The following is a 26,919-nucleotide window of genomic DNA, read 5'->3' as shown; positions in this document are numbered from 1 at the left end:
GCCCCCCATGTGCCCCCCCCTAAATATGAAAGCTGGAGACGCCACTGCCCCCAGAGGGTCCTTTAGCAGAGCTATCCTTAGCACATCCTCCCGCATCCAACACCTTTTAGACACTGGGGAAAAAACTGAGGTGCTTCCCTGATGGGAGGGGAACTGTCTTCAATTGGTTGTTCCAGTGTCCAATCACCACTGGTGACGCTTAACCCATTATTTAAAGATAAAGGCTCTGTGTCCCGTGGTGTACGATAAAGAAATATGCATGCACGTTAGCCATTAGTGCTGGCGCCAAATGGCCTATACAAGGACAGCAGCTGCACTAGTGCAGCTGCTGTCTGATCTGCAGCTTTACCCTGTGCTCTGATCCTGTGCCTGTATCTGATCCAGTAGTTGACTTGGCTTTCTGACCTTTGGCTTGCCTTGACCCTGATTATTCCTGCCTGTCTGCCTGTTTTCTTGTTGCCAAACCCGGCCTGAACTCTGACCATTTTTTGCCTGCTGTTAATGATAGACTGATCCTCCGTGTATGACCTGGCTTGTCTGACTCTGCTCCAGTCTTCTGCTTCCAGCCTGTGTAGCTCCAGTACCGCTGACCTGCATCCATTGTCCTACATCTACAGCTTATCTGCATCCGCTGTTCCTGATGCTGTTTTGTAATCCAGTCGGGTCCTGCTACTCATCAGCTACCACTACTGATACCAACAGAGGACTTTGCAGGCACTCTTACCTTACCATGCTCTCACGACCACTGTTGGAACTCCTGTGGTCCTTGAGCCAGGGCTGTACGAGAGGTCTCACTCTACTCGTCAGGCTCTCCCAAAAGGTACGTAACATCAGCCCTGTGTTCCAGCACTTGGTTCCACTAATTTGCATGGCGGGGGGGGGGGGGGCTAGTTTGGGCAATCGTAGGCACATCTTTTGCAGGGTGCCTGGCATCATTCCTCCCTGTGACAGCCAGCATCTTTTTTGATTTGTGTGTGTGTGTGGGGGGGGGGGGGATATACTAGGGGGCGTTTTGGGAGGGGCGAAGACTTCGCAGGAGCCCCTCATGGGGCCCCCTACTAGCCCCAGGCAGTGCTCGATAGTGCTGTATGTAGGAGGTAAACATTTTTACGGCGCAAGAAAAGCCGTCATCGTGAAGGAATGCTGGTACCTCCTCAGGGGAGGAAGGGATGGTGGAATTCCATTCTACAGTCGATGTAGAAACGTGTGGAAAATTTAAGCAAGGTGCCAGGCATAGTGGTCTGAGAGTGAGAATGCCAGGGAGCTGGAATGAAGAAGCCGAGTTTCCCCTGAAAATGCTCCCAACTTTGTGGGAACAGTCTGGGGATGGCCCCTTCCTGTTCCAACATGACTGCACAAAGCAAAGTCCATCAAGACATGGATGAGCGAGTTTGGGGTGGAGGAACTTGACTGGCCTGTACAGAGTCCCGACCTCAACCCGATAGAACACCTTTAGGATGAATTAGAGCAGAGACTGCGAGCCAGGCCTTCTCATCCACATCAGTGCTTGACCTCACAATTGTGCTTCTGGAAGAATGGTCAAACATTCCCATATGGACACACTCCTAAACCTTGTGGACAGCCTTCCCAGAAGAGTTGAAGCTGTTATAGCTGCAAATGGTTGGCCAACTCAATGTTGAACCCTACGCACTAAAGCCTGCTACACGCGATCAGATTGGTTTCCAACTGAGCATCAGACTTGTCAAAAGGGCGTGGGCTTGGATTTTTTCTTGCATACTAACCGCACACAATTGTCAGCCAACGAACGTAGTGACATACTATGTGGAATTTCAGCTCTTGAGCACCACCCTTTGGGCACCTTCTGCTAATGTTGCGTTTGGTGAGCATTGATTCCGAGCATGCGTGTTTATACTTTGGACTTGTGTACAGATGAACAAAAATCTGACAACAGACCATCGTCCACCAAAAATTTACCAGGCTCCCATCCAACATTTGTTGGCCAAAAGTTGGACAGTTGTCTGAAGGAGAGTACTAAAGGTCGGATTTTAGGCCTTTAGTCTGTCAATCACCTGCCAAGAATCAAACCCTACTTTATACATATACTGCATCAAGGCATACTGCTTAACCACTTAAGACCCTGACCAAAATGCAGGTAAAGGACCAGGCCCCTTTTTGCGATTCGGCACTGCATCGCTTTAACTGACAATTGCGCAGTCGTGCAACGTGGCTCCCAAACAAAATTGGCGTTTTTTTCCCCACAAATGGAGCTTTCTTTTGGTGGTATTTGATCACCTCTGCGGTTTTTATCTTTTGTGCTATAAACAAAAATAGAGCAACAACGTTGAAAAAAAATGCAATATTTTTTACTATAATAAATATCCCCCAAAAATATATATATAAAAAAAAAAATTGTTCTCCACTCAGTTTAGGCCGATACGTATTCTTCTAGCTATTTTTGGTAAAAAATAAAAAATAAATCGCAATAAGCGTTAATCGATTGGTTTGCGCAAAATTTATAGCGTTTACAAAATAGGGGATAGTTTTATAGCATTTGTATTCATTATTTTACTACTAATGGCGGAGATCAGCGTTTTTTTCGTGACTGCGACATTATGGCGGACACATCGGACAACTTTGACACATTTTGGGACCATTGTCATTTTCACAGCAAAAAAATGCTATAAAAATGCATTGTTTACTGTGAAAATGACAATTGCAGTTTGGGAGTTAACCACTAGGGGGCGCTGAAGGGGTTAAGTGTGACCTCATATGTGTTTTTAACTGTAGGGGGGTGGGGCTGGACGTGTGACTTCATTGATCGCCTTTCCCTATATCAGGGAACAGACGATCAATGACAGCGCCATAACGAACAGGGAGAAGGTGTGTTTACACACACACACACACACACACACACACACACACACACACCTCTCCCCGTTTTTCAGCTCCGGGGACCGATCGCGGGACTCCGGCGGCGATCGGGTCCCGCGGAGCTTCGGAACGGGTGGCGGGCGGGCGCGCGCCTGCGACCGACGGCTGGGCTTTTAAGTTAGCTTTGGTGAGAACCTTGGGTTGCTATTAGGAACATCAGGTGTACAGTCCCTTGTGCATTCAAGGTCCAGACCAATAGTACACATACTTGGAGTGTCAATAACCCCCACGCGCGCAAACAAACAACCACTGGCCTAAATTAAATCATCAAAATTTATGTATGACTTTTCAATTACAGTAAACGTGGTACATACACATAATGCAACATTCATTTTAAAAGGAGACATATAAATGTTACATTTACATAGATGGCTTAGATGGATGTGGTCTAAAAAGCATTTATCCCATTGAATACCAAGTACACAGATGTAATATACATTTTTAAATGTACAGAATGTTTTGATTCCATAGCCTCAGCAAACCAGCTCTTAAAAAAAAAAAAAAAAAAAATTAAAATATAAATATGAGTTCAATGCAAACTCTGTATTGGCTGGGCTGGCTTAAAAGGTTGCAAGCTTCTCTTCACGGTTAAGCAAGTCAGGTGGATTATGTGCCTCACTGCTATACGTCCAGAACTGAAATTCTATTTGATTCTAGATGGATTCAACCTTGAAATTTTAGATACTGAAAATGTTTTGATATTAAAGAGGTGAAGTACAAATATAATACTATACAAGAATGTTCAATATTATAAAATACTGACCAAAAGACAAACGCAGATCAACATTATAGTACAAGTAACTTGCATATTAAGATGATAGAATTTTTATTGAAAGTTCTCTTCGATACAAATTCTACCAGGAGGACAAAAGCTCTTCCCACCCATACAGACAAAGCAGACCAAAAAAATAAATTAGGCACATATTCTCAACGCAAAACAAGAGCCTCAACATTTCCATTTATATTTCTTTTAACAAAAAAATAACAAAAAAAGCTGCAAATCACATAAATATTGAGAAAACAGATTTATGCAAAGATGCAAGTTCCCATTTTGATCATGTGGAGATATGCATGGAAGTATCAAAAAGGCAGAAAAAGGTAAGAAAATTCTGGTTTAAATTGGCTCCTTTCCTCCAAAATTCTCCTAAGCCTATATTACAAAAAACAGTAACAGAACTAATCCAATCAAGGAATAAGAGTTATCTAGAAAAATGTAGTTATCTGATAAAAAAAAGTTCAAGAGGGGAGGAAAAAAAATAAAAATAAAATGTAAAAAAAAAAAAGTGTTACCCAATGATGTACGGTTACATAAAAACAAAAACAAATGTCTTTGGCCTATTTTAGCTGCTTCTTTAACTTAAACCTTACTTTTAAATAGCCTTCATGGAAATGTGTTTTTAATAAGAAAAAATAAAATAAAAAAAAGTTACAGAAAATGATCACAATACTGCATCCGAGTTTTCAATCACTAGGCAAAGAAACAAAAAAAAAAACAAAAAAAAAAAGTACAAAACTAATAAAAGAATGGTTTAGTGTAAATTTAAATTTCTTGGGAAAAAAAAAAACAAACAAAAAAAAAAAAGGACCATTTACTTTGTGTTATTATATTTAAAGGAACATCTTCTGTTGCATGCTCTGAAGTCCACATATTGACATGCTTTTTTTCTGTCCATGTTGCAATCATTAATGCTGGTGATTGGTGGATATTAAGGCAATGTCCATACTATAACTTTGTGTCTGAACTGTCATCACCTAAATTCTCTTTGTTCTCGTATATTACAGCAGCTTCAGATTCTTCCTCAAAGCCTGCCCTATTTTCAGTGTCAGAGTCATATTTAATAGGGTAGAAATCTTCATTTTCACTGTCATCTTCAGCAGGTTCCTGTAATCCTGGGCTCTGTAAAGATTCACTGTCGCTGTTTGTACCACAAGAGCTGGATGACAGGTCATCGTCCGAGTCAGAGAACACTTCTGCACCATGAAAAATATAGCGATTGGGGGATAGAAATAAATATTGTGTGCCTAAAAGAATAAAAAAAAAAAAAAAAAGTTAGAAAATCAGACAATTTTGGAGGTACACATTAGCTACTCAATAGAATAAAAGGTATTATCAATGTTGGGGGGGGGGGGTCAGAGTAAGGGCCCTTTCACACCTGCAGACCGTATGTCTGCATTTCATCTATCCGTTTTCAGATGATATACATGTATCCCTATGGGATTGCGTATGTCACCTATCTCATCGGTCCCCGCTGTGTCAGTTTCTGCAGACGGAGGAGAATCCTATTTTTCCATCCGTCTGCGGATCGGATGAACATGGACAGGCGGTCCGTGTTCATCCGATCCCCCCATAGAGGAGAGAGGAGATCTGACAGGCCCCCGTCACCTGCCGGCTCAGCAGGGATCACAGTGATCCCCACTGAGCAAGCGGATGATAAAGGTACGGATCCTCACGGGATCCGTACATGTGAAAGGGCCCCAATACCAATTTAAATGGAACCTAGAAAGATAGAAATAAGGGGGCTGCCCTTACCAGTTTGTTCATTTGTTTCCTTAGGAGAGTAATCTCGGTTGTTTTACCAGTACTTCGCGAGTCAAAACCCTGGAGCAAGCATGCAGCCAAAAAGGTATTTTCACGTTTTGTGACTCACTAGGATTTTGTAGCATATACATGGTTTTAAATATCACTTTGTGTATGAAGGCTTTTGAGAGAAGTTACCGTATATACTCGAGTATAAGCCGAGTTTTTCAGCCCTTTTTTTGGGTATCCAACATTAAAATTGCAAAGCAGAGTTCACAGGTATTTTCCACCAAGACCTAAAACCTTAAAGTTAAGGACTTAAGGCCTAGTTCACAAACCTCTAAAAACAAGAAAAGGGATTCTCATAAAAAAAAAGAAAAAAAAAAGTCATATGGCTTAAAAACAAACATCCTTATTCCTGTGTGAGGTTTCGGTGTGAAGCCTTTTGTCTTCCCAACTTCTCACCAATAATGCAGAAATATTAAAATACGTCAATAGTTGAATCTTTTCCGATATTGTTTAAAAAAAGTTATACATATTATATTCTATATAAAAATCACTTATAGCTTCTACTTTTTCTAATTTGGTTTCATTTTAAAAATGCGATTGCAACCTGGAGGTAACCGCCATACCCTGGATCCAATGCCGATCACATACTATAACAACTGTCAACTGAAAATTTATGCTTACCATCTAGGCGCTTGCTTATCTGCGCCTTTGCCATTTTGGACAAACTTGTCCTGGACGGATCAATACTGTAATCATTGTCACACTTTTCTGGCTCTTCAGTGTTGCTGGTTGGGGTCTCACTCACAGGTTCCGAAGGCTCTGGTGGTGTAAATACTTCTCTACCATCTATATTATCTACAGTTTTTTTTCCTTTACAACTTTGAGAAAGTTCAGAGTCACTTTCTGATGACAAGCAGTCTTCAAGCGGTGGTGTCAAAGGTAATTCTGGGTGAGTTAGGACATCTTGAGAGATTAAACCGTGCCCAGAGGCCAAAGCCTTAGACTGTGCATCTAGCATAATGGAAAGCACTTTGTTTGGTCGGGGAGGTTTCTCTGTGATTTGTGTAAGTTTTAAGAAACTGTTACAGAGTTCTGCATACTTTCCACCCAGTCTCTGGCTTAGCTCATTGATAATGACATCACAGTCGCCAAGTAGTTCAATATCAAAATGAAGATGAGGCAAAGGCTCTCTATTAATCAAAATTTGAGGCACTTCATGTGGGATGGAACCTACAAAAACACAACATTTAATAGCTGAATTATTCACCATTAAAATAAGTTATTAATTTTGCTTTGGGAAGAGAATAAGAGAGTGATGAGAAAAACATAGGTAAAAATTAAGATTCAGGTGACAAGAAGTTAACCCATGAATACATCTTATTACATCTTCTCTTAAAGGGGTTGTAAAAGGAAAAAAAAAAAAAAAAAAAAAAAAACTTCCCTAAATACAGTATTTATCGGCATATAACACGCGCCCCAATTTAAAAGAGAAATTTCAGGATTTAAAAAAATAAACCACTTAGAAGCAAAATAGTCAGTGTTCCTCTGCAGCCTGATGCCCATTTGCAGACTCCACCATCTCCTCATGCAGCCACCCGCCATCTCCTGTTCACTCGGCGTCTGCAGTCACATTCACAGTCCCACCTCCGCCATCAGCATTGGACTAGCTCCTGTGATTGACAGAACACTGGTCCAATTCCGGTGGTGAGGCAAGACTGTGTGTATGTGACGTCAAAGCAGAGTAAAGGGAAGATGACGGCTCGGTAAATTACGGCGGCACTCATTCCCCTCCGAGTCCGAGGTGCGCTATCGGCGTATAACACGCACCCCTGCTTTGTCCCCGATTTTCAGGGGAAAAAAGTGCGTGTTATACGCCGATAAATACGGTAGCTTCCTTTACCTTAGTGCAGTCCTTCACTTACCTCATCCTTCCATTTTGCTTTTAAAATGTCCTTATTTCTTCTGAGAAATCCTCACTTCCTGTTCTTCTGTCTAACTCCACACAGTAATGCAAGGCTTTCTCGTCGTGCTCGACACCTCCCCTGGAACACAAGAGAGTCAGGACCCCCTCTAGGTTGCAGATAGAGAAAGGAGCTGTGCGTTAGTAGGCATCCTGACTCTCCTGTAGTCCAAGGGAGGGGGTGAGCACGACACTTCACACCAGGGAGAAAGCCTTGCATTACTGTGTGTAGTTATAGACAGAAGAACAGGAAGTTAAGGATTTCTCAGAAGAAATAAGGATATTTAAAAGCAAAATGAAAAGAATGAGGTAAGTGAAGGAGAATTGCACTAAGGTAAAGGAAGCCATTTAGGGAATATTTTTTTTATTTTTACCTTTACAACTCCTTTAAGTAGACTGCGAAGAAGGGAAGAGTATCTAGCAGTAAGAAAGAAATATTAGCACTACAAAATGGCAAAAATTTCCTTGATAGCTCCCTTATGCCAGTATTCATCAAGCCATCACATGACAAACCTGACCACAGCAGCAAGTATGAATGTTGTGATTGGTTCACCACTATCACATTAAATCAGGATAGAGAAAGAAATTAAAGCTGAAACTTCTGACTTATTTATGAAGGTGCAAATTTCAAGGCTTCCATCCATTATCAATTTGTCACTATTCTGGAAGTAGTATGTACATTTGCATATTAGGAGTCATAAAAAAAAATAAAAAAAAATAAACGCGCACACGTTTTTTCCAGGTCAGCAACTTACTAAGCCAAGAGAGGATAAGAATAGCCGCTTTGGAGTTTGCACTTTTTTTTTTTTTTAAACGTAGCAAACCACCATATTTCATAAATTCTGCAATGCGCACGCTCATTAAAGTGGTAGTAAACTTACATTTTTACCTATTAGGTAAGCTTATAATAAAAGTTTACCTGTACGTAAAATGAATATTCTAGCAAGCAGCAGCTGGTGACATCACCGGCACATGCACTTTGAGGGAATGGTATACCTGTGCCGTTCCTTCAGAGTTATGTACTGCAGGCCGATGTGCTAGAATGACTCTTTGTGAAATTTAGGACAGAAAGTACAGTGACATAATTTTCTTCATTGTAGAAGCCAGGTGTAAGCCAAAGTATATTTTCTAAGCTTCAGAAATCGTAAGACCTTTTAGTGCAAGGTCAGCTTAAAAAAAAAAAAAAAAAAAAACACAAAGCATGTTGATATGCCACTGCATAAAAGGATAACTTTTTCATCTGAAGTGTATAGTTTTCTAATACTTTACTGTTTAATCAGTTGACCCTAAAGTACGTACTTGGTATTAAAGCAACTGGTCTCACTTTCAGCGAGGAGCCAATAACAATAAGGAGGTCAACCTCATCCTTATCATATTTCATCGCCCTGTGGAATTGTTCAGGCAAATTCTCCCCAAAAAATACAATATCGGGTTTCATAATTGCAAGGGGCTCGTCTGGTGGACACCTAGGACATCGTGGAACAACCTGTACATGAAATAAAAATAGACGTCTCATTAAAATGTTTTTCACTTTCATGATTAGACCCATTTTGGCATATCAAGTTTGAATCCAGAAATTCCAAAGTTTTAAATTATGACAACAAATATACTTCAGTTTCTGACACTACCCAAATTTACTCTAAATATATAGCTAGGATATTTGCATGCATATGTGCCTCATTCTCAGTCATGCGACAGCCCACGGGTCTAACAATTGGCGAAGAAAAAGATTGTGTGCCGATCCGAAGGGGGTGACCTGTTCGGATCAACTGTGATCCGTTGCACCACTAATACATAGCAGATAATACATACATTTTAAGAGCACTCCAAGCAAGCACATCTGTTCGTAAATGAAATAGATCATTCAAAGCGGTTGTATACCCTCTTGTGAAACATGCACCTACAGGTAAGCCTACATTAACGCTTACCTATAGGTGCTTGCAATATCTCCTTAACCTACATGGTTAAAGAGATATTTGCAGAAAAGCAGGAGCCGATGTCTACAGCGCGCCATAGACAACGGCGCTGGCAGACCGAGCGTGGCGGCTCTTGAATGGGAGCCTGCCGGAAATGTGCGCATGCGCGGTGATCGTGCCATTCCGCGCACATGTGACATCATCGCCGCTCCGACCAGTCACAGCGCGATACCCGGAAGTCACTCCGGGTATCATGGAGGACGTGTCCGAGGACTGCTGCGGGGCATTCGATCTAAGGTAAGTAATTGATAATGAGCTAGTATGCTAGTCATACTCTTTCATTATGTCATACTAGCTCATTATGCCTTATGCCTTGCAGGTTTTTGCTAGAAAAATTACTTAGAGCCTATATAGGGATTAAGGATGAGCTCTGGCGTGTTCGCATCGTACACGTGCAGAGCCCGCCAGGAAGTCTGCATGGCGCTGCGCTAATCACAGCCAGGGAGACATTTCCCGAAGCTCGGCTGCAGAGACCAGGAAATGTCTCCCTGGCTGTGATTAGCGCAGCGCCGTGCAGACTTCCTGGCGGGCTCTGCACGTGTACGATGCGAACACGCTAGAGCTCATCCTTAATCCCTACCTGGAATCAGGCTTTAACTTACACCATCAGGAATCTTATATCTTTTCTTATTCAAAGCTGATAAAAGCTTAACTCCATTTACTAAAGGAATGAGGCACATCACCAATATTTATTAAACATGGTCTAAAAATATAGAACACGGTGTACTGAACAAACAGTACCTGATTAAATATGTCCTCTCTGACAGCTTCACAGTCAACTTTATGTTTGCAGATTAGACAAGAGGCCATTGCAAATGATCCTATAAAAAGAACAAAGACAAAACAAAATGTATCTATATTACTATAGTTTACCGAAACTGAAAAAGTAGATTACAAAACACACACTTGTTAGCACAAAATACTGAATAGTTGAATTGGTAAAATGAACACATTGACCGTTTAAGAACTACATATTGTATTGCCATCTCAATGGGTGTGGGTATGTATACATATGTGCGAGATTGTTTATATGCAAAGTACACAGAGTCATTTTAAACTTCTAAACTGGGGATACATTTTCTTGCATTTCCATACAATATAGCCAATTCTAATAAAAGGAAAACTACATTTTTAATATTTTTTTTTTCCCCACAATAAAAGTCAGAGACCTAAAAAAAACTATTTAGAGCTTGCCAATTAGAACGTATACCTACATTAGGAATATGATGTTCATTTCTTAGTAGCATTCCATTACATACTTTAAATGACAGTCACACAACAACTCTGGAAACAATATACAGACTAAGAAGGGAAAAAACAGACTGCTGCTCTCCATGCCCCTAAAGTATAAATTATTGGTATGATGGGAGTTTATGCTAGATAAATTAAGGGTGAGGTCTCACGTAATACTTTTAGGCCAGGAAAGCAAGTGCTCTCAACAAATGCTTTACAAAAAGGCATAATAAACTAGTATACACCGCATACTAGTTCTTTATGAAAGAATTCCCTTAGAACGAAGTGACAGCATCACATCTTGGTCACCACCGAGGGACCAGACATATTTTCCCTCTTAGTTTCTTCCAGGTTCACGGCTCCGGAGCTGTGATGACATCACTCCCGGGTATGCGCACAGGAGTCCTCTATTTCTGCATCATCCACCGGACCTTCAGAGCGCATGCACCGCTGACGTCAGCAGCTGCCTGCAAGGTGAATATCTCCTAAACTGTACAGATTTAGAAGATATTTATTTTACCTACAGGTAATCCTTATTATAGGCTTACCTGTGGGTAAAATTTTTCAAAAATGGTATACAACCACTTTAGGGTAAAACACCTTATCTGTGCAGCTTCCCCCCCCCCCCCCCCAACCAACCAACCACCCTCCCTTCCCTTTATACTTATCCAAGACTGTTCTTGATCCAGTGCTGTGCCCGAGAACAAGCGGCTCGCTACATATTCTCCCTGGACATGGAGGCAGCAGCCATCGCTGTCAATCACAGCCAGTGAAGTGAGGGAAACCGAGCCAGGAGTGCCAACAGGGGACCCCAGAAGAGGACGACCAGAGCTGGTATGACATTTTTATACAACACACACACACACACACACACACACTGTGCCTACATTTTTTTTTTTAAAAAAAATATAAACTGCTCACCATGACACTGGATAATTCTTTGAATTCCTGCTACTTGCTCCAGTGTATCTATATTCTGAGTATAATTTCTAAGTACTTTTCCCTCTTTATCCAACATAGCAATAAACTTGTGACAGAGAGATGGCTGAAACTGCCCTGGAAAAATTTCCTAGAAAAAGGAAGAAAAAAAAAGGAGACAAGTGAGGAAAAGACTGATATACCAATTAACCACCATGTATCCGTATAATGTATAATCAGGGCAATAAAAGAAATACCAATGCTGTTATGGCAGCAGATAGAGTACATACTGCAGCAATTTTATGCATTGCTTCTGGTCCGGTGATGTTGCTTGCACTCACCCGTCCACTGGCTGGAAGTACACAGATACCTGAGCAAGCTTTAGGTATGGCAGCAGAAGGTGGTATGGCACAGCAGCCCTGTGCCTTTAAGGAGTTACCTTCCTCCAGGCAAACCTGCCCTCAATGCACACACGTGCTTCTACCATCAAGGCTCTTAAAATGTATAGAGTTAGGACTGCAGATAATACTGGGGTCCCTTGTCTTGGCCTCTCCAGCTTACACATGTGCTTCTATGTGCTCCTTGCTGTTAAAGCCAGTTGCCATTTGTTTATACTGATGGCAGCAGAAGAATCATTTAATGGTTTCAGAGACATAGAACTGGTACAGATTTTCAAAACATTGATAGTGATGAATGCTTAGACTTATTACTAAACAATGCCGTAAGTGCTTAACGCAAACATGGAGAGCTCTCTAATGCAGACAAGTGCTCAATCTGTAGAGTCGTCAGTTCTTGCCCACCGTTTCAAAGTCATTGGTTAACGAAAATTAATCACAACACTGAAAAGGAAAAAACTAGAGCCAGTGATCACAGAAACAGATTTCCATTTACAATATAGAGTTTTAGGATTGGTGCTCACTACAGGAAACAAGAAGTGCCCTGCAGATAGCTTTCTGTAAATGGCGGCCACCTCAAGGTATGCTATACAAACCTTTTTACCCCTTTAAATTACAATTTAAAAAACAACTGCAAGATCTCTTGAGCAGCAAAGCGTTTTCTTCTATCAGCTTACAAGCAAAAGAAGCAATTTCCTTCTGACTAATGTGCAATGTCCTATAGGAAAGCTTCATCAGCCAGTTGCTTTGTAAATATATCTATATGAACTCTCCACATCTGCACAAACCAGAAAGGAAAAGTATATCACTACAGTGCATACGACCTAATTTTCTTCCTCCTAACAAAATGTTGTTCTAACTTTTAATTAGAGGTCGACCGATATATCGTCCGGCCGATATTTGGGCTTTTTTAGGAAATCGACATCAGCCGATTATTATGCCAATTAGGCTGATTAGCATAGTGCGGCTCCCATATGTACCTCGCTCAGCTAAAGCCGACATGGCTGCTGCCTCGCACAAACTTCTTTCTGCTCCCCCGGCCCCTCCTCCTCCTCTCTCTCAGTAAGCTGCAGGATGGATGATGGCCACTCGTTTCTGAACCCTTCCACTCCCTCCCGCCCTATGACCAATCCTCTCCCACCTTCAGTCCTGCACAGACAATCGGGCGAGTGATACCAGGGGGCGGGGGCCAGCAGTTACAGGTTCTGGAATGGCATGGCACGTATGAGAATCCTCAGTGAAAAGTAGGACATGGATTAGATGCCTCATTCTATGTGGCTGTCTGTTCTCCGATTATGCAGCTGCTGCATGTACACCATGGGGACTCTAGACTAGAGAGGTAAAGTTATGAGGAATAGTTGGGGACAAAGAGCAAGTGAAAAAAGAGGGGGGCAAAGCTGATGGGGACAAAACAGAAGACACAGGGTGGGCTTTACTCAGTGGGGTATCTGTATGCTGAGTGCGGGCGGATGACAAGCCCATGTCTGCTCAGTTTCTGCTGAGCGAACACAGATACAGCCCAACTCTACGGGCAGTCAGATTTAGGCCCGGTTCAAACTAGTGCGATGCGAGAACCGTGCAAATTCAGTGCGGGTCCCACAACGCACCTGAATCGCACAGGGGTTCACACTGAGAACCACTGCAGGTGTAAAGCTAACACCCCCAGATCAGTTGGAGATCGCAGTACAAACGATGAAATGGTGCAGGAATCGGATTGGATGGTTGTGAACACCTATGTGATCCGATTCCAGTGCAGACCAAAAAAAGGGTCCTGCACCATTTTGGTGCGAATGCATTGCGATTTCAGCCATCCAGTTTGTATGGCTGAAATTGCATCGCACAGACATTGCATGTGATGTGCATTTCAATGTGGTGCGAATCACATGCGATGCCTGGCATCAGGCTTTTATTTTTTAACTGTTAGACTTTGAGATGAAGGGAAAAAAAAAAGGGGAGTGGGGATAAGGAAGAAGAGTAAAGTGGACTTAATTTATGTATGCAATGTTAATTTACATGCATGTTAATGTACAAGTCAAGACCTAAAGTTATTAATTCTTGTTGACAAAATCCCAGTACTCCCACTGACAGTGCCTTCATCTGCTTTCCCCACATACTTTGTGACCACCTTTGTTCTGGCATCATCTAAGGTCAGAATCTATTTTCTGGAGTAGGATGTTTACCCATAGATAAGTCATGTGTATCCCGCTGCCTATGAATTTCCAGACTACATTCACATGGTGTCTCAGCCAGTTTCAGCCCTCTGCTGCCGACTATCCCTCAGTGGCTTTCTACAAAGTTGCAGTCACAGCGATCACTGGAGGAGAGGGGACTAGGCAAATGCTTTCTACAACCTGCAGCAGACTAAAAAAATCATTCTCCCAGATTACTACATTTAGCCCAACAGTCACATGCTATATAAGGGTTAAAAACTTTGAATCTGCAGCTGCCCCCAATCCCTACTGTGTTCAGAAACGAATAATTGATGCATTTGTTTTAATTACTCCCCTTCCTCGGTTGCAATAGACACAGTTTTAAACACAGACTCATGTGATTGCTAAGACTAGTCATTCTATGATCAGTCATAGCAATCCAAAAGGTACAGAGCCGCTCAGATCAATTTGGTGCACAATATACCTTTTCCTGGGTTGCCTATATAGATGTCACTTGAGAAACAGATGTCGACCTCTCTCTTATTTTATTTTTTTCACAATATAGAGATAGTGTAGTGGTTAAGCAAATTTACTAGAATTTAAACTCACCTTTGCAAATTTAAAAAATGGTCTTGGGTCCTTTCTAAAGTATTCAATATCAAACATGGCTTGAGGATTTGGAAGATCAGGAAAATCCACTGCCAGACGTGCATAAATGCCATCCCTCGATCTAAAATCTGGGATTCCACAGGAGACAGAAACCTAAAAAGTTTGACAAACACTTAGGTTAAATAGTTACTATGGCACTTCCTAATGCAATGAAATGAGATTGACACGTTTAATACTTTGAACTCTAAACGTTACACTAAGATTTCATAAAACCCCACTGTCCATGGTTTTGTACACAGACTGTTCACTTTGCAAGTGAAATTGCACCCTGTAATCCAGGGGTGTCCAAACTTTTTGATAAAGTGAACATGCGTAAGGGCCGACCATTTTGCTGACATTCTTTGAACCATTAAAATTTGGTCTAAGTGTGTTTGCCCGAGTACCAATACATGGCCCAATAAGAAGTATCCTGGCTGTGTGCTGTGAAGAGATGAGCTTGGGCGTATTATTTGGATACATTGAATTTATCGGCGTATAACACTCACCTTGACGTTAGGAGGGAAGTTTCAGGGAAAAAAAATGTAAATAAAGAACTGTGAAGCAAAATAAGGGTCATTGCCCATCAATGCAGCCCAATCATTGCCCATCTGCACTCTCGCCATTGCCATGATTGCAGCCTCTTCATTGCCCATCTGCAGCCTCGGAGGGGAGGGGGGGGCCGGACGAGCGCCAACAGACTACATACAGGAGAATCTCCTGTTTACACAGCAGCCTCTTTAATACAATCTCCCGCCTCCTATGACAGAGGAGTCGTCCAATGGCAGCCAAGGAGACGAGACTTCCTATTACAGATGCTGCAGAGTAAACAGGAGATTCTCCAGTATGTAATTTGACAGCACTCGTTCCCCCACCCCCCCTCTGAGGCAGTGCCGATAAATACAGTATATATCCAAATTACCAGGGGGGCCACAATTGGCCCCCGGGCCGGACTTTGGACATGCCTGCTGTAATCCAAGAATCCCTATAGTTTAGTGAATGAGATGAAGCTCTGTTGACAATCTTCCAATTATATGCAAGTAAAAATGCTGTTTTCTCATTTTCCTTGAATGTATTTGGGTATGCTTTGCAAAGCGAAGCTTCACCACATTTGTTAACCTGAGGAAAAATTTACTTGCAAAAGCAAACAGTGTATTTGCCTTTAGCAAATCAACCACATTAAAGCGCAGTTCTGCAGGAAAAGAGAAACACATTTCTACACAGGTATCTGCTCCCCCCTGAAGGGTGCCAAATGTGACATCGGGGGAAATCCGAAAAGCGGAAGTTCTATTTTTGGGTGACAACGTTATCTCAGGTTGACAAGGGTACCATATTCCCCAGAGCTTGGATCATGCTAAAGTTGACAAAAAAGAAAAAAGAAAAACGCACACAAATCAGGCTTTGGAGATTAGATGTGCATTTGCCAAACATGTCCATTTACAATATAATGGTTTGCTTGAGTGTAGATTTGCACATCTGTGTAAGCTACTTTTTCCAATGACCCCTGATTTATAGCTTATAGGTTTCTTTAAACTGGAATTCTGGGAGAACCCCAACAACCCTTAAAACGGTCCTCACCCCCCACCTAAGCTTACTTACCTGTGCAAGTAAGATGTATATACTTGCCATTTTCAGGCACAAACAGCCAAATGTTGTCAGAGCTCTCTCTCTTCTCCCCTGCAGCCACCGCTGGATGACATGGGAGATCATGTGACCGAACCAGCCTGGCATGAAAACAGGCAAGTATACACATCTTTCTTAGACAGATTAGTGAACCAAGGTGTTAGTAGGGGGAGGGGACAGTTTTAAGAGTAGTTAGGGGTGTCCCAGAATACCACTTTAAGAGTATTGTTCATAGCATCCAAATCCTCAGTTTGTAACACAGGTATATAATGAATACTGGTGTTAAAGAAATTTGTAAGTTCTGTATATAGAATTGTATTGTATTTTGTATGTATTGCACACTGCCCTCTCTGTGCACAGGGCACTTATAATGTTTTCATTACATGTTTGCATTTGTTCGAGTCCTGATTAGAATAAGGCCCCTTTCACATTGGTGGCGGTATAGCGGCGATAAAAATAGCGGCGCTATACCGCCGGGATTGCCGCGGGAATCGGCCGCTAGTGGTGCGGTATTAACCACCGCTAGCGGCCGATAAAGGGTTAATACCGCCCGCAATACGCCTCTGCAGAGGCGCATTGCGGGCGGTATTGCCGCGGTTTCCCATTGTTTTCAATGGGAAGGAGCGGTATACATACCGCTCCTCTCACCGCTCCAAAGATGCTGCTGACAGGAGATTTTTTTTATCTCCCGCCAGCGCATCGCCTCAGTGTGAAAGGCCTCAGGCTTTCACATTGAGTAGGCAGTGAAGGAGTTTTTGTCTGCCTATGTTACGCCCCTTGTTACCATAAATGTAGAATTGTAATATTAATGTGCTACCTACATAATCATGTGTATAAAAACCTTTGATTGCATCATAATAAAGCAGAACAGTTATTTGGAAAGATGCCGAGTGTATATTTTGTGTCTGTTCCTTACTGCAGTAGTTATTAATTTGGAACCACTAATCAATAGAAGGATAGGAGTTGCCGATCAATAAAATGTCCAGGTCACTGGCAATGCAAAAAAAGGAAATTCTTTAAAACACTGCTTACCCCAGCTCCAGTTAACACCATTATTTTCTTGCTCTCCTGCAGAAGTCTAACAGCGTCTTCAATAGTATTAATGTCTTTGCGCTTTTTCCTTTTCGGTGGATCTGACAGTATGTTGATCACAATTTGCCAAAGAGTCATATCATCTAGATCAGGTGGTGCAACAGAATCAGGAAGAAGATCCCTCAGAATGGTTCTAGGGTCAGTACCCATCATTAAGTGTCGCTGAACAAATGTGTAAGGACCTGAAAAATGTAAAATGGGAATGTAAACACACTCTGTGAAACGCAAGAGGTCCCAAGGATACAACATAAAAATACACATAAAACTAGGCATATTCCAAGAGCCCTGCTGAATCCAAAAGTACAAGAATTTTGAAACACCAAAAAAGCACACAGATCCATTCGAAAACATATTTGCGGTGTAAGAACAAATAGATATTTGTATGTGGGGATAGTTTTACCAATAGATTAGTTAATGGGGTAATTTGCACCAATCAAAATGGAAAGAAAGAAAAAAAAAAAAGAAGGGTAAGAAGGTTAAGAGAATTGAGATGGAAAGAAGAGAAGGAAGGAGATTAAATTTAAACAAAATAAAAAAGTGGGGGGAGAGGAGAGAGGTGAGCCAGGGGGAAAAGGACCCTAGGAGGGCGTATGATGATAGAGACTGACAGGAGCACTCTAATTTGGGGCCCAGATACTCAAAGCCATGCAGTGGACCAGGACTGGCCAGAGGTTGTCCTGCAGTAGAGTAAGGTAATATCCCCCGATATACAGAAGAATAGGAGAAGAGCGACCAATATGTATGACAACAACATTTTTATAACTATTTTTTTATGGTGGTGTGGAGCTGTGCTACACATATGCCAAGTAACACCTCAGCCTTCCCAGAGCATGTTTTTGTTTTGGCAATGTCTTGGTTCTGCACTTTATCTTTCAAGCTCCATTCACACTTGACAAGTCGCAGCCTATTCTTTTCAATGGCACCCATTCAAATTGATGCGACTTAAAGTCACAGCGACTTTGAAAAGATGCCTGCACTACTTTGGTCCACAGAATGAAAAGTTGGAGCGTTCCAGGCGCAGACACTCCCTAGGGTGCTATATAATGTGTCCCCTTCTAATGGCTGTGGTGCCTCCCATTGAGGCATAAATCATTATAAGCAGGGCTCGACAAATCCCGGTCGCCATGGCGACTAGAAATAGGGTCCTGGCGACTTGGCTTGTGAGCTGGCGCCATCTGGTGGTGAGCCGTTGGTATTACAAGTTATTACCACCAGATGTGTAAGCTGGCGCCATCTGGTGGTGGCCGTTGGTATTACAAGTTAAACAGCAATTCTAATGTCATTTTTCACTATTTTCACTGCCATCTTCTTCCCTCTAATTAGAACCCCCAAACATTATATATATTTTTTATCCCAACACCCTAGAGAATAAAATGGCGATCGTTGCAATACTTTGTCACGCCGTATTTGCGCAGCGGTCTTACAAGAGAACTTTTTTGGGAAAAAAATTACACTTTTTTTAATAAAAAAAAAAAAAAAAAAAAGACAACAGTAAAGTTATCCCCTTTTTTTTTTTAATATTATGAAAGATAATGTTACGCCGAGTAAATTCATACCCAACATGTCACGCTTCAAAATTGCATCCGCTCGTGGAATGCCGACAAACTTTTACCCTTTAAAATCTTCATAGGCGATGTTTAAAAAAATCTACAGATTGCATGTTTTGAGTTACAGAGGAGGTCTAGGGCTAGAATTATTGCTCTCGCTCTACCAATCGCGGCGATACCTCACGTGTGGTTTGAACACCGTTTACATATGCGGGCGCTGCTCACGTATGTGTTTGTTTCTGCGCGCAAGCTCGTCGGGACGGGGGTGCGTTTTCTGGCTCCTAGATTCCAAGCAAATTTGTCAAACCCTGATTATAAGACACAGCAGTCATAGGAGGCACTATTCATCACACCTGAAGTGTTGGCCAGTATCTGTATCTGGGGCTCCTCAAGAGAACGCAACTTCTTGACAGTCAAGTATAAAACGTCACAGCAATCTCTCATAAAAGGCAACATTTTTACACCCTCTGGCAGGGTCACTTTAACTTTGGCTGCTGTGAATTTCCCCAGAACAGTGGCAATTATACCTATGCAAGGTTTGGGGGTCCAGTCGCTTGAGCTGGCATGGGAAGTTCTATCTTCATCATCACTGTCACATGATTGAAAGCCACCAACCAGGTCGTCATCTAAATGAAGGTCCTCTGGAAAGTAAAAAAAAAAGCAAATAATTAACAAGTAGTTTCAACTTTGTTACAGAAATCTTACACCATTGCCAAAAGCAAGTCACTTTGTTTTAAAGTTTCACTGCAATGCCAGCAGGGAGATGTGCCTTCTCTGAAGTTGCACTTTCTTTAGCAGAAAACCGGAAAATAGATGAAAAAGAACAAATTTGCCCAACTGGTGAAAAAAAAAAAAAAAAAATTTACACACAGCTGTAAAGCACTGCAGTATGGATATATTTCAGGCTCGGTTCACACTAATGCGAATTAGATGCGTTTCCCTGCATCCAACTCGCATGTCAGGAGCCTGTGCCTGGCTCTCAATGGAACCGGTTCACAAATCTCCAAGGGGGCCACAGAGCGCATTGCACAAGGGTCCTGTGCGTCTTTGGCTCAGTTTCAGGTCCGAATTCAGGCAAAAAAATTCAGCCCTGATTCATTGAAATGGTCTTATTTTCTTGTGGCTAAAAGTTGCCTCTCCATGCAGCAGCACCCTGGGGAGGGGGAGGTTCTGCTCATCCTATTTGTCCTGCTGCAGTAACAGGGATACATAGCTGCCCCTCCCCCCGTACAGATGTGGGGTGTCCCCGGCTGCCCGACCCCCCCCGTACAGATGTGGGGTGTCCCCGGCTGCCCGACCCCCCCCCCCCGTACAGATGTGGGGTGTCCCCGGCTGCCCGACCCCCCCCCCCGTACAGATGTGGGGTGTCCCCGGCTGCCCGACCCCCCCCCCGTACAGATGTGGGGTGTCCCCGGCTGCCCGACCCCCCCCCCCCCGTACAGATGTGGGGTGTCCCCGGCTGCCTGACCCCCCCCCCCCCCCCCGTACAGATGTGGGGTGTCCCCGGCTGCCCCCCCCCCCCCCCCCCGTACAGATGTGGGGTGTAGCCAGCTGCCCGACCCCCCCCCCCATACAGATGTGGGGTGTCCCCAGCTGCCCAACCCCCCCCCGTACAGATGTTGGGTGTCCCCAGCTGCCCGACCCCCCCCCCCCGTACAGATGTGGGGTGTCCACGGCTGCCCGACCCCCCCCGTACAGGTGTGGGGTGTCCCCGGCTGCCCGACCCCCCCCCTACAGATGTGGGGTGTCCCCGGCTGCCCGGCCCCCCCCCCCCCCGTACAGATGTGGGGTGTACACGGCTGCCCGACCCCCCCCCCCGTACAGATGTGGGGTGTCCACGGCTGCCCGACCCCCCCCCCCCCCTGTACAGATGTGGGGTGTCCACGGCTGCCCCCCCCCCCCCCCCCCTGTACAGATGTGGGGTGTCCACGGCTGCCCGACCCCCCCCCCCTGTACAGATGTGGGGTGTCCACGGCTGCCCGCCCCCCCCCCCCCTGTACAGATGTGGGGTGTCCACGGCTGCCCGACCCCCCCCCCTGTACAGATGTGGGGTGTCCACGGCTGCCCGACCCCCCCCCCCTGTACAGATGTGGGGTGTCCACGGCTGCCCGACCCCCCCCCCCCTGTACAGATGTGGGGTGTCCACGGCTGCCCGACCCCCCCCCCCTGTACAGATGTGGGGTGTCCACGGCTGCCCGACCCCCCCCCCCCCTGTACAGATGTGGGGTGTCCACGGCTGCCCCACCCCCCCCCCCTGTACAGATGTGGGGTGTCCACGGCTGCCCGACCCCCCCCCCCCCTGTACAGATGTGGGGTGTCCACGGCTGACCCCCCTTAAACAGATGCGTGGCGTCCCTGACCGACCCCCCTCAAACAGATGCGTGGCGTCCCCGACCGACCCCCCTCAAACAGATGCGTGGCGTCCCCGACCGACCCCCCTCAAACAGATGCGTGGCGTCCCCGACCGACCCCCCTCAAACAGATGCGTGGCGTCACCGACCGACCCCCCTCAAACAGATGCGTGGCGTCCCCGACCGACCCCCCTCAAACAGATGCGTGGCGTCCCCGACCGACCCCCCCCTCAAACAGATGCGTGGCGTCCCCGACCGACCCCCCCTCAAACAGATGCGTGGCGTCCCCGACCAACCCCCCTCAAACAGATGCGTGGCGTCACCGACCGACCCCCCTCAAACAGATGCGTGGCGTCCCCGACCGACCCCCCCTCAAACAGATGCGTGGCGTCCCCGACCAACCCCCCTCAAACAGATGCGTGGCGTCCCCGACCAACCCCCCTCAAACAGATGTGGGGTGTCCCCAGCTGCCCAACCCCCCCGCCCCTCGTACAGATGAAGGGTGTCCCCGACTGCCCCGCCCTAGTACAGATGAAGGGCTTCCCCAGTTGCCCCCCTACACATATAGGGTGCCCCCTGTACACATGAATGGTGCCCCCACACAAACCCATTTGGGCTGAGAGAAGCCATGCCCGCTCCCCACCTCCATAGTGGACGTCCTGCTCCGCCAGCTCGCCATTGATGAGCTGCTCCTCGTCCTGTACAGCTGGGTGTCGCTGTTCCCCAAGCAGGCCCGGAAGAGGCGAGCTATCATTGTGCGCTGTGCCCGCTCCCTCCGCACAGGCCTCTCCCTCTCCCAGCAATCCCAGCTCCGCTGACACTCCCGCTCTCCCTTCCTTCTCGCCGTACAGCGGCTGCCCGCCCTGAGGGAAGTCTATCCGCTGCCTTTTAGCGACCGGCTCGCCGTTTTGTTTCGGCAATGCGAAGAGATCGCCGGTATGGTTAAATCCCAGCCGATCTGAGTCCGCCATTTTCCCACAGACTGAAGTAGGAGCCGCCCATCGAGCGGTGAGGGGAGCCCGGCCGCCCACGTGACACGTCTTCCACCAATCGCGGCCGAGTCTCGTGACGTAAACAATAACAAACCTTGTCACGTGGAATAGGGAGAGGGGCCTGAGATTGCTGGGTGACGGGTGGAGGTGTCAGTGCGAGGACTATGTGCTAAGGGGAACTAGACTAGTAATATCGCCCATACCATTCTAGCAGGCCGAATACAAAGTGTAATAAACATGATTGTCCTTACATGGGATACAATAAAGTTTGTCCAAACCCGTGTGCAGATACGCCACAAATAACAAACATCTGTATGATCTGTAGGCGTTCAATATAAGTTTCTATGGATTTACATCAAGGAGTGCTTCTACCAGTTCCAGCAATCCTACAGTCTGTGCTAGTCTACAAACCACCCTCAGTATGTTACTCCACCCTTATGCCCCGTACACACGATCGGAACTTCCGATGGCTCAAAATCCGATGGAATTTTTCGTCAGAATTCCGTTCAAGCTGTCTTGCATACACACTGTCAGACCAAATTCCGACCGTCCAAAACGCGGTGACGTAAAACACTATGACGAGCCGAGAAAAATGAAGTTCAATGCTTCCGAGAATGCGTCGACTTGATTCTGAGCATGCGTGGGTTTTTTCTCCGTCGGAGTTGCACACAGACGATAGGAATTTCCTATCGTTTTTTTTTTACCATCGTCAGATGGGGCCCACACACGATTGTAATTTCCGATGAAAAAAGCCCAGCGGACTTTTTTCTTTGGAAATTCAGATCGTGTGTACGCGCCATTAGGCTCTGTTAACATATATGCAAAGTAGATGCGTTTTAAACCAGATTCGATTCGTATGACATGTGAATCAAGCCGTCTTTCTATGCAGCTCAGTTTAATTTCTGGCACAAACATGTGTGTGTGCTGGGACTACTGCACTTGTGATTTTGTTTTGTAAAAGTGTTGGCAGGATATGCCCCATTTAGTGGCCGCTACAGAAGGGGGTACAGAGGCTACCATGGCACTGCTGGGAGCAGCACTGACGCTGGTGCCCAAATTCAGTGGATCCAACATTTCCCTGTCAGAGTGGGAGGAGAGGCTGGAGAGTGTGGCCTGCCTTTACCAAGTGAAAAAGGAACGGATGCGCTAGGAATATTGAGCAATTGAATTAAATAAATAACCAATTAATCAAAAGGTAATAATAATAATAAATACCCAGCAATACTATTCATAAGTGAAAAATTAAAAGTGAATGGTGAGATAATAGAAAAACATTTGAATAATAATTGTATAAACAGTGTTAATGTCCATCAAAGTGCAAGACTCCCTGCTAGGGGAGATAGAAGACAGTAATGTGCAATAAACAGTCCAAACAACAGTAAATAAGCTTGCAAGATGTATCCACTAGTTCTGTGCAGACTTCCACCTCCACCATAAATAAAGGAAAATAATCACCGCAAACAAAGTGCTCATGGATGGCACCTTACCAGAAGATGTTGACCTCTTTAACTAAAAAGAGGTCGAGTAAGCATGGATTAAACCGTAACATCTAGGCTCCAAATGAATAGATGGCAGCAGATCCAGCATCACATAAAGCAAACCAGAAGAGAAATCGCCATAGAGTAATAACGTTTTATTAAAACACAATAAGACAGGCAATGCCAAATTGGCCCCTTACTTTGAAAAGTGCCTTAACCCGGTGCATTGCCATGAAATGCGATTTGCCATGAAATGTGATGGTCCGCCTCCATCACATCCCATTGGCTCACTCATGTCATGTGACATATAGACACGTCATCAGTCTCAGCTAGGCTATCATAGGGAGAGGATCTCCTCTCCCTGTGATAGCTGAAGCTGCACGGAGCTGGTATATACTGTTAGGAAGGAGAAGCTGCACGGAGCTGGTATATACTGTTAGGAAGGAGAAGCTGCACGGAGCTGGTATATACTGTTAGGAAGGAGAAGCTGCACGGAGCTGGTATATACTGTTAGGAAGGAGAAGGCAGTGTGATATGCACAGCTCTATGAGAAGCAGCCTGTGTTGCAGTGAGTGCATTGCTGGTGTAACAATGTATAGAAACAATGATCTCACACACATCTATAGGCTGCCTCTCCCCTCCTCCTGCTCTCAGGCTGTGTGGCCAGCAGCACACACACACACACACCATGGGCAGCCTGTATAATGGAGCAGCCTCCCATCTGCCTGCCCCCCTCTCCTCTCTCTTAGCCCTTTGAAGAGCTGCACGGGGGTTGACCTCCCTGGGTGTGCGAGTAAGCTACATTTACTACTACAGCTCCGTGCAGCTTCAGCTATTACAGGGAGAGGAGATCCTCTCCCTATGATAGCCTAGCTGAGACTGATGACGTGTCTATATGTCACATGACATGAGTGAGCCAATGGGATGTGATGGAGGCGGACCATCACATTTCATGGCAAATCACATTTCATGGCAATGCACCGGCACTGAGGCTGGTCTGCGTTGAATGATTGTGGAGAGATAGGTCCCACGCTCCAGGAAGCCAGCAGCGGCGTGCGTTCCACCTCTCTGCAGGAGAGGACCACCGTGACCGGAAGTCCGTCGGTATTTGCGAGACCAGTGCGCCTCGACGTACGTTTCGTGATTGACACGTCGTCAAAAAATGTAATTACACGCCCCTGTCGAACCAGGGCAGAAAAATTGGGCCTTAGCCACTGGTGGTGGTGCCCAGAAACAAAAATGTTCTTACAAGCTATCAGCATGATCATTGAGGAGGAAAAGGATAGTCGCTCAGCATAACAGGATAGTCACTCAGCATCAGCATAGGTAGTCTTGAAGGGATCTGACATTTCAAAAAAAATTATTCAGTTACATCAGCATCAGGTGCTTGGTAGCTGGCGGTGATCCAAGTCTGATTCATTTTTATGAAGGTCAGTCGATCGACCGAGTCGGTGGAGAGGCGCACCCTGTGATCGGTTACAAAGCCTCCAGCAGCACTGAATGTGCGTTCCGAAAGAACGATGGATGCAGGACAGGCCAGTAGCTCAATTGCATACTGTGCAAGCTCTGGCCAATGATCCATCCTCAAGACCCAGTAAGCCAGAGGATTTTCGGTGGGAAAGGTGTCCAAGTCTGATCTTGCCCCTAGGTATTCCTGCACCATGTAAAAAATACCTTGGGGCTGCGGACTAAAAAATTGTCTGAACGCATCGGTCAGACGGCCACCTACTTGCATGTAATTACAATTCTTGATCTAACAGCAAAACAAATGTTACAGGGGTGATAACCCTTCTCTATGTTTTCCGAAAAGCTTAAAAATAGATTTTTTGGCTGGAGCTACACTTTAAAAAATTACCAGTTCAAAATTACAAACAGATTCTACCTAACAACAAACCTACAGTCCTGGTCTTGTTTGCACCGCCTGTATACTGCTGTTCAAAGTATATAGGGCCAAAGGGACTGGTAATGACCTGGGGGGAGGGGGGGAAACCCATGCTATTTTTCTCAATGATTTTCATCCATATTGCAGGGACCGGACATTACATTAAAGCCGCAAGCAGTTTTAAATTACTTTTTTCTTATAGTAATGTCATGTTGTGCAGGGACAGTTTTAAACACGTGCCACTTCACAGGCATAGACACCCAGCAGGTACGATATTTAATGGAATTTTTCTATTTTTTTTTCACTTTAAGCATCATTAAAATCACTTCTCCCGAAAAAACTTTAGTTTTTTCAATTTTTTTTGCATTGATACATGTTCTCTGGGGCAAGACCCGAGTCCCCAAACCCGTTTTAGGACAATAACTTGCAAATTAGCACTTTTGAATTTGAACGTTCGAGTCCCGTAGACATCAATGGAGTTCTAACGTTCGGGTGAACGTTCAGTCCGTTTGAAGGTTCTGGTGCCGAACCGACCGGGGGGGGGGGGGACGTTCGGCTCATCCCTAGTGGAAACAAATACAGACAATCACATTGTCTGATTTGGAAAGAATTTACCGTATTTATCGGCGTATACCGCGCACTTTTTTGCCCTGAAAATCGGGAAACGAGCGGGGAGGACGCCGGACCCGCCGAAGAGGACGCCGGACCCGCCGAAGAGGACACCGGACCCACCGAAGATGACACCGGACCCGCCAAAGAGGACACCGGACCTGCCGCAGAAGGACACCCGAAGCCGCAGAAGGACACCCGAAGCCGCAGAAGGACGCCGGACCCGCCGAAGAGGACACCCGAAGCCGCAGACGAACGCCGGACACGACGAGGCCGCCGATGGACGCCGTGCAAGACACGAAAACTGTAAGTACAAAAACCACAAAAAACTTTTTTTCCACAGGATTCGGGTCAACTTTGGGGGTGCGCGGTATAAATACAGTATTTGCAAATTATGGTGGAAAATAAGTATTTGGTCACCTACAAACAAGCAAGATTTCTGTCTCTCACAGACCTGTATCTTCTTCTTTAAGAGGGTCCTCTGTCCTCCACTCATTACCTGTATTAATGGCACCTGTTTGAACTTGTTATCAGTATAAAAGACACATGTTCACAACCTTAAACCGTCACACTCCAAACTCCACTATGGTGAAGACCAAAGAGCATACACTATACACTGAAGATATTCACCTATTAATCACTTATTATT

General features: G+C 44.9%; 1 protein-coding gene across 1 annotated transcript; it reads right to left on the bottom strand.

Moving 5' to 3' along the window:
• Positions 1-3,146: 3,146 nt before the first annotated feature.
• SIRT1 (sirtuin 1) lies at positions 3,147-22,311 on the bottom strand. Its single transcript, XM_040362158.1, is given in 10 exon segments — positions 3,147-4,914; positions 6,101-6,649; positions 8,679-8,865; positions 10,097-10,176; positions 11,510-11,657; positions 14,661-14,813; positions 17,352-17,593; positions 19,486-19,599; positions 21,953-22,295; positions 22,297-22,311. Coding segments are annotated over 10 exon segments (2,130 nt in total). The 3' UTR covers positions 3,147-4,615.
• Between the last annotated feature and the right edge of the window lie 4,608 nt (positions 22,312-26,919).

The sequence above is a fragment of the Rana temporaria genome, chromosome 8 (genome assembly GCF_905171775.1).
Source record: "Rana temporaria chromosome 8, aRanTem1.1, whole genome shotgun sequence".
In the NCBI taxonomy this organism is placed as follows: domain Eukaryota; kingdom Metazoa; phylum Chordata; class Amphibia; order Anura; family Ranidae; genus Rana; species Rana temporaria.
Note: the sequence above shows the minus strand (reverse complement) of the source record. Positions and strands in the feature narration are given on the sequence as shown.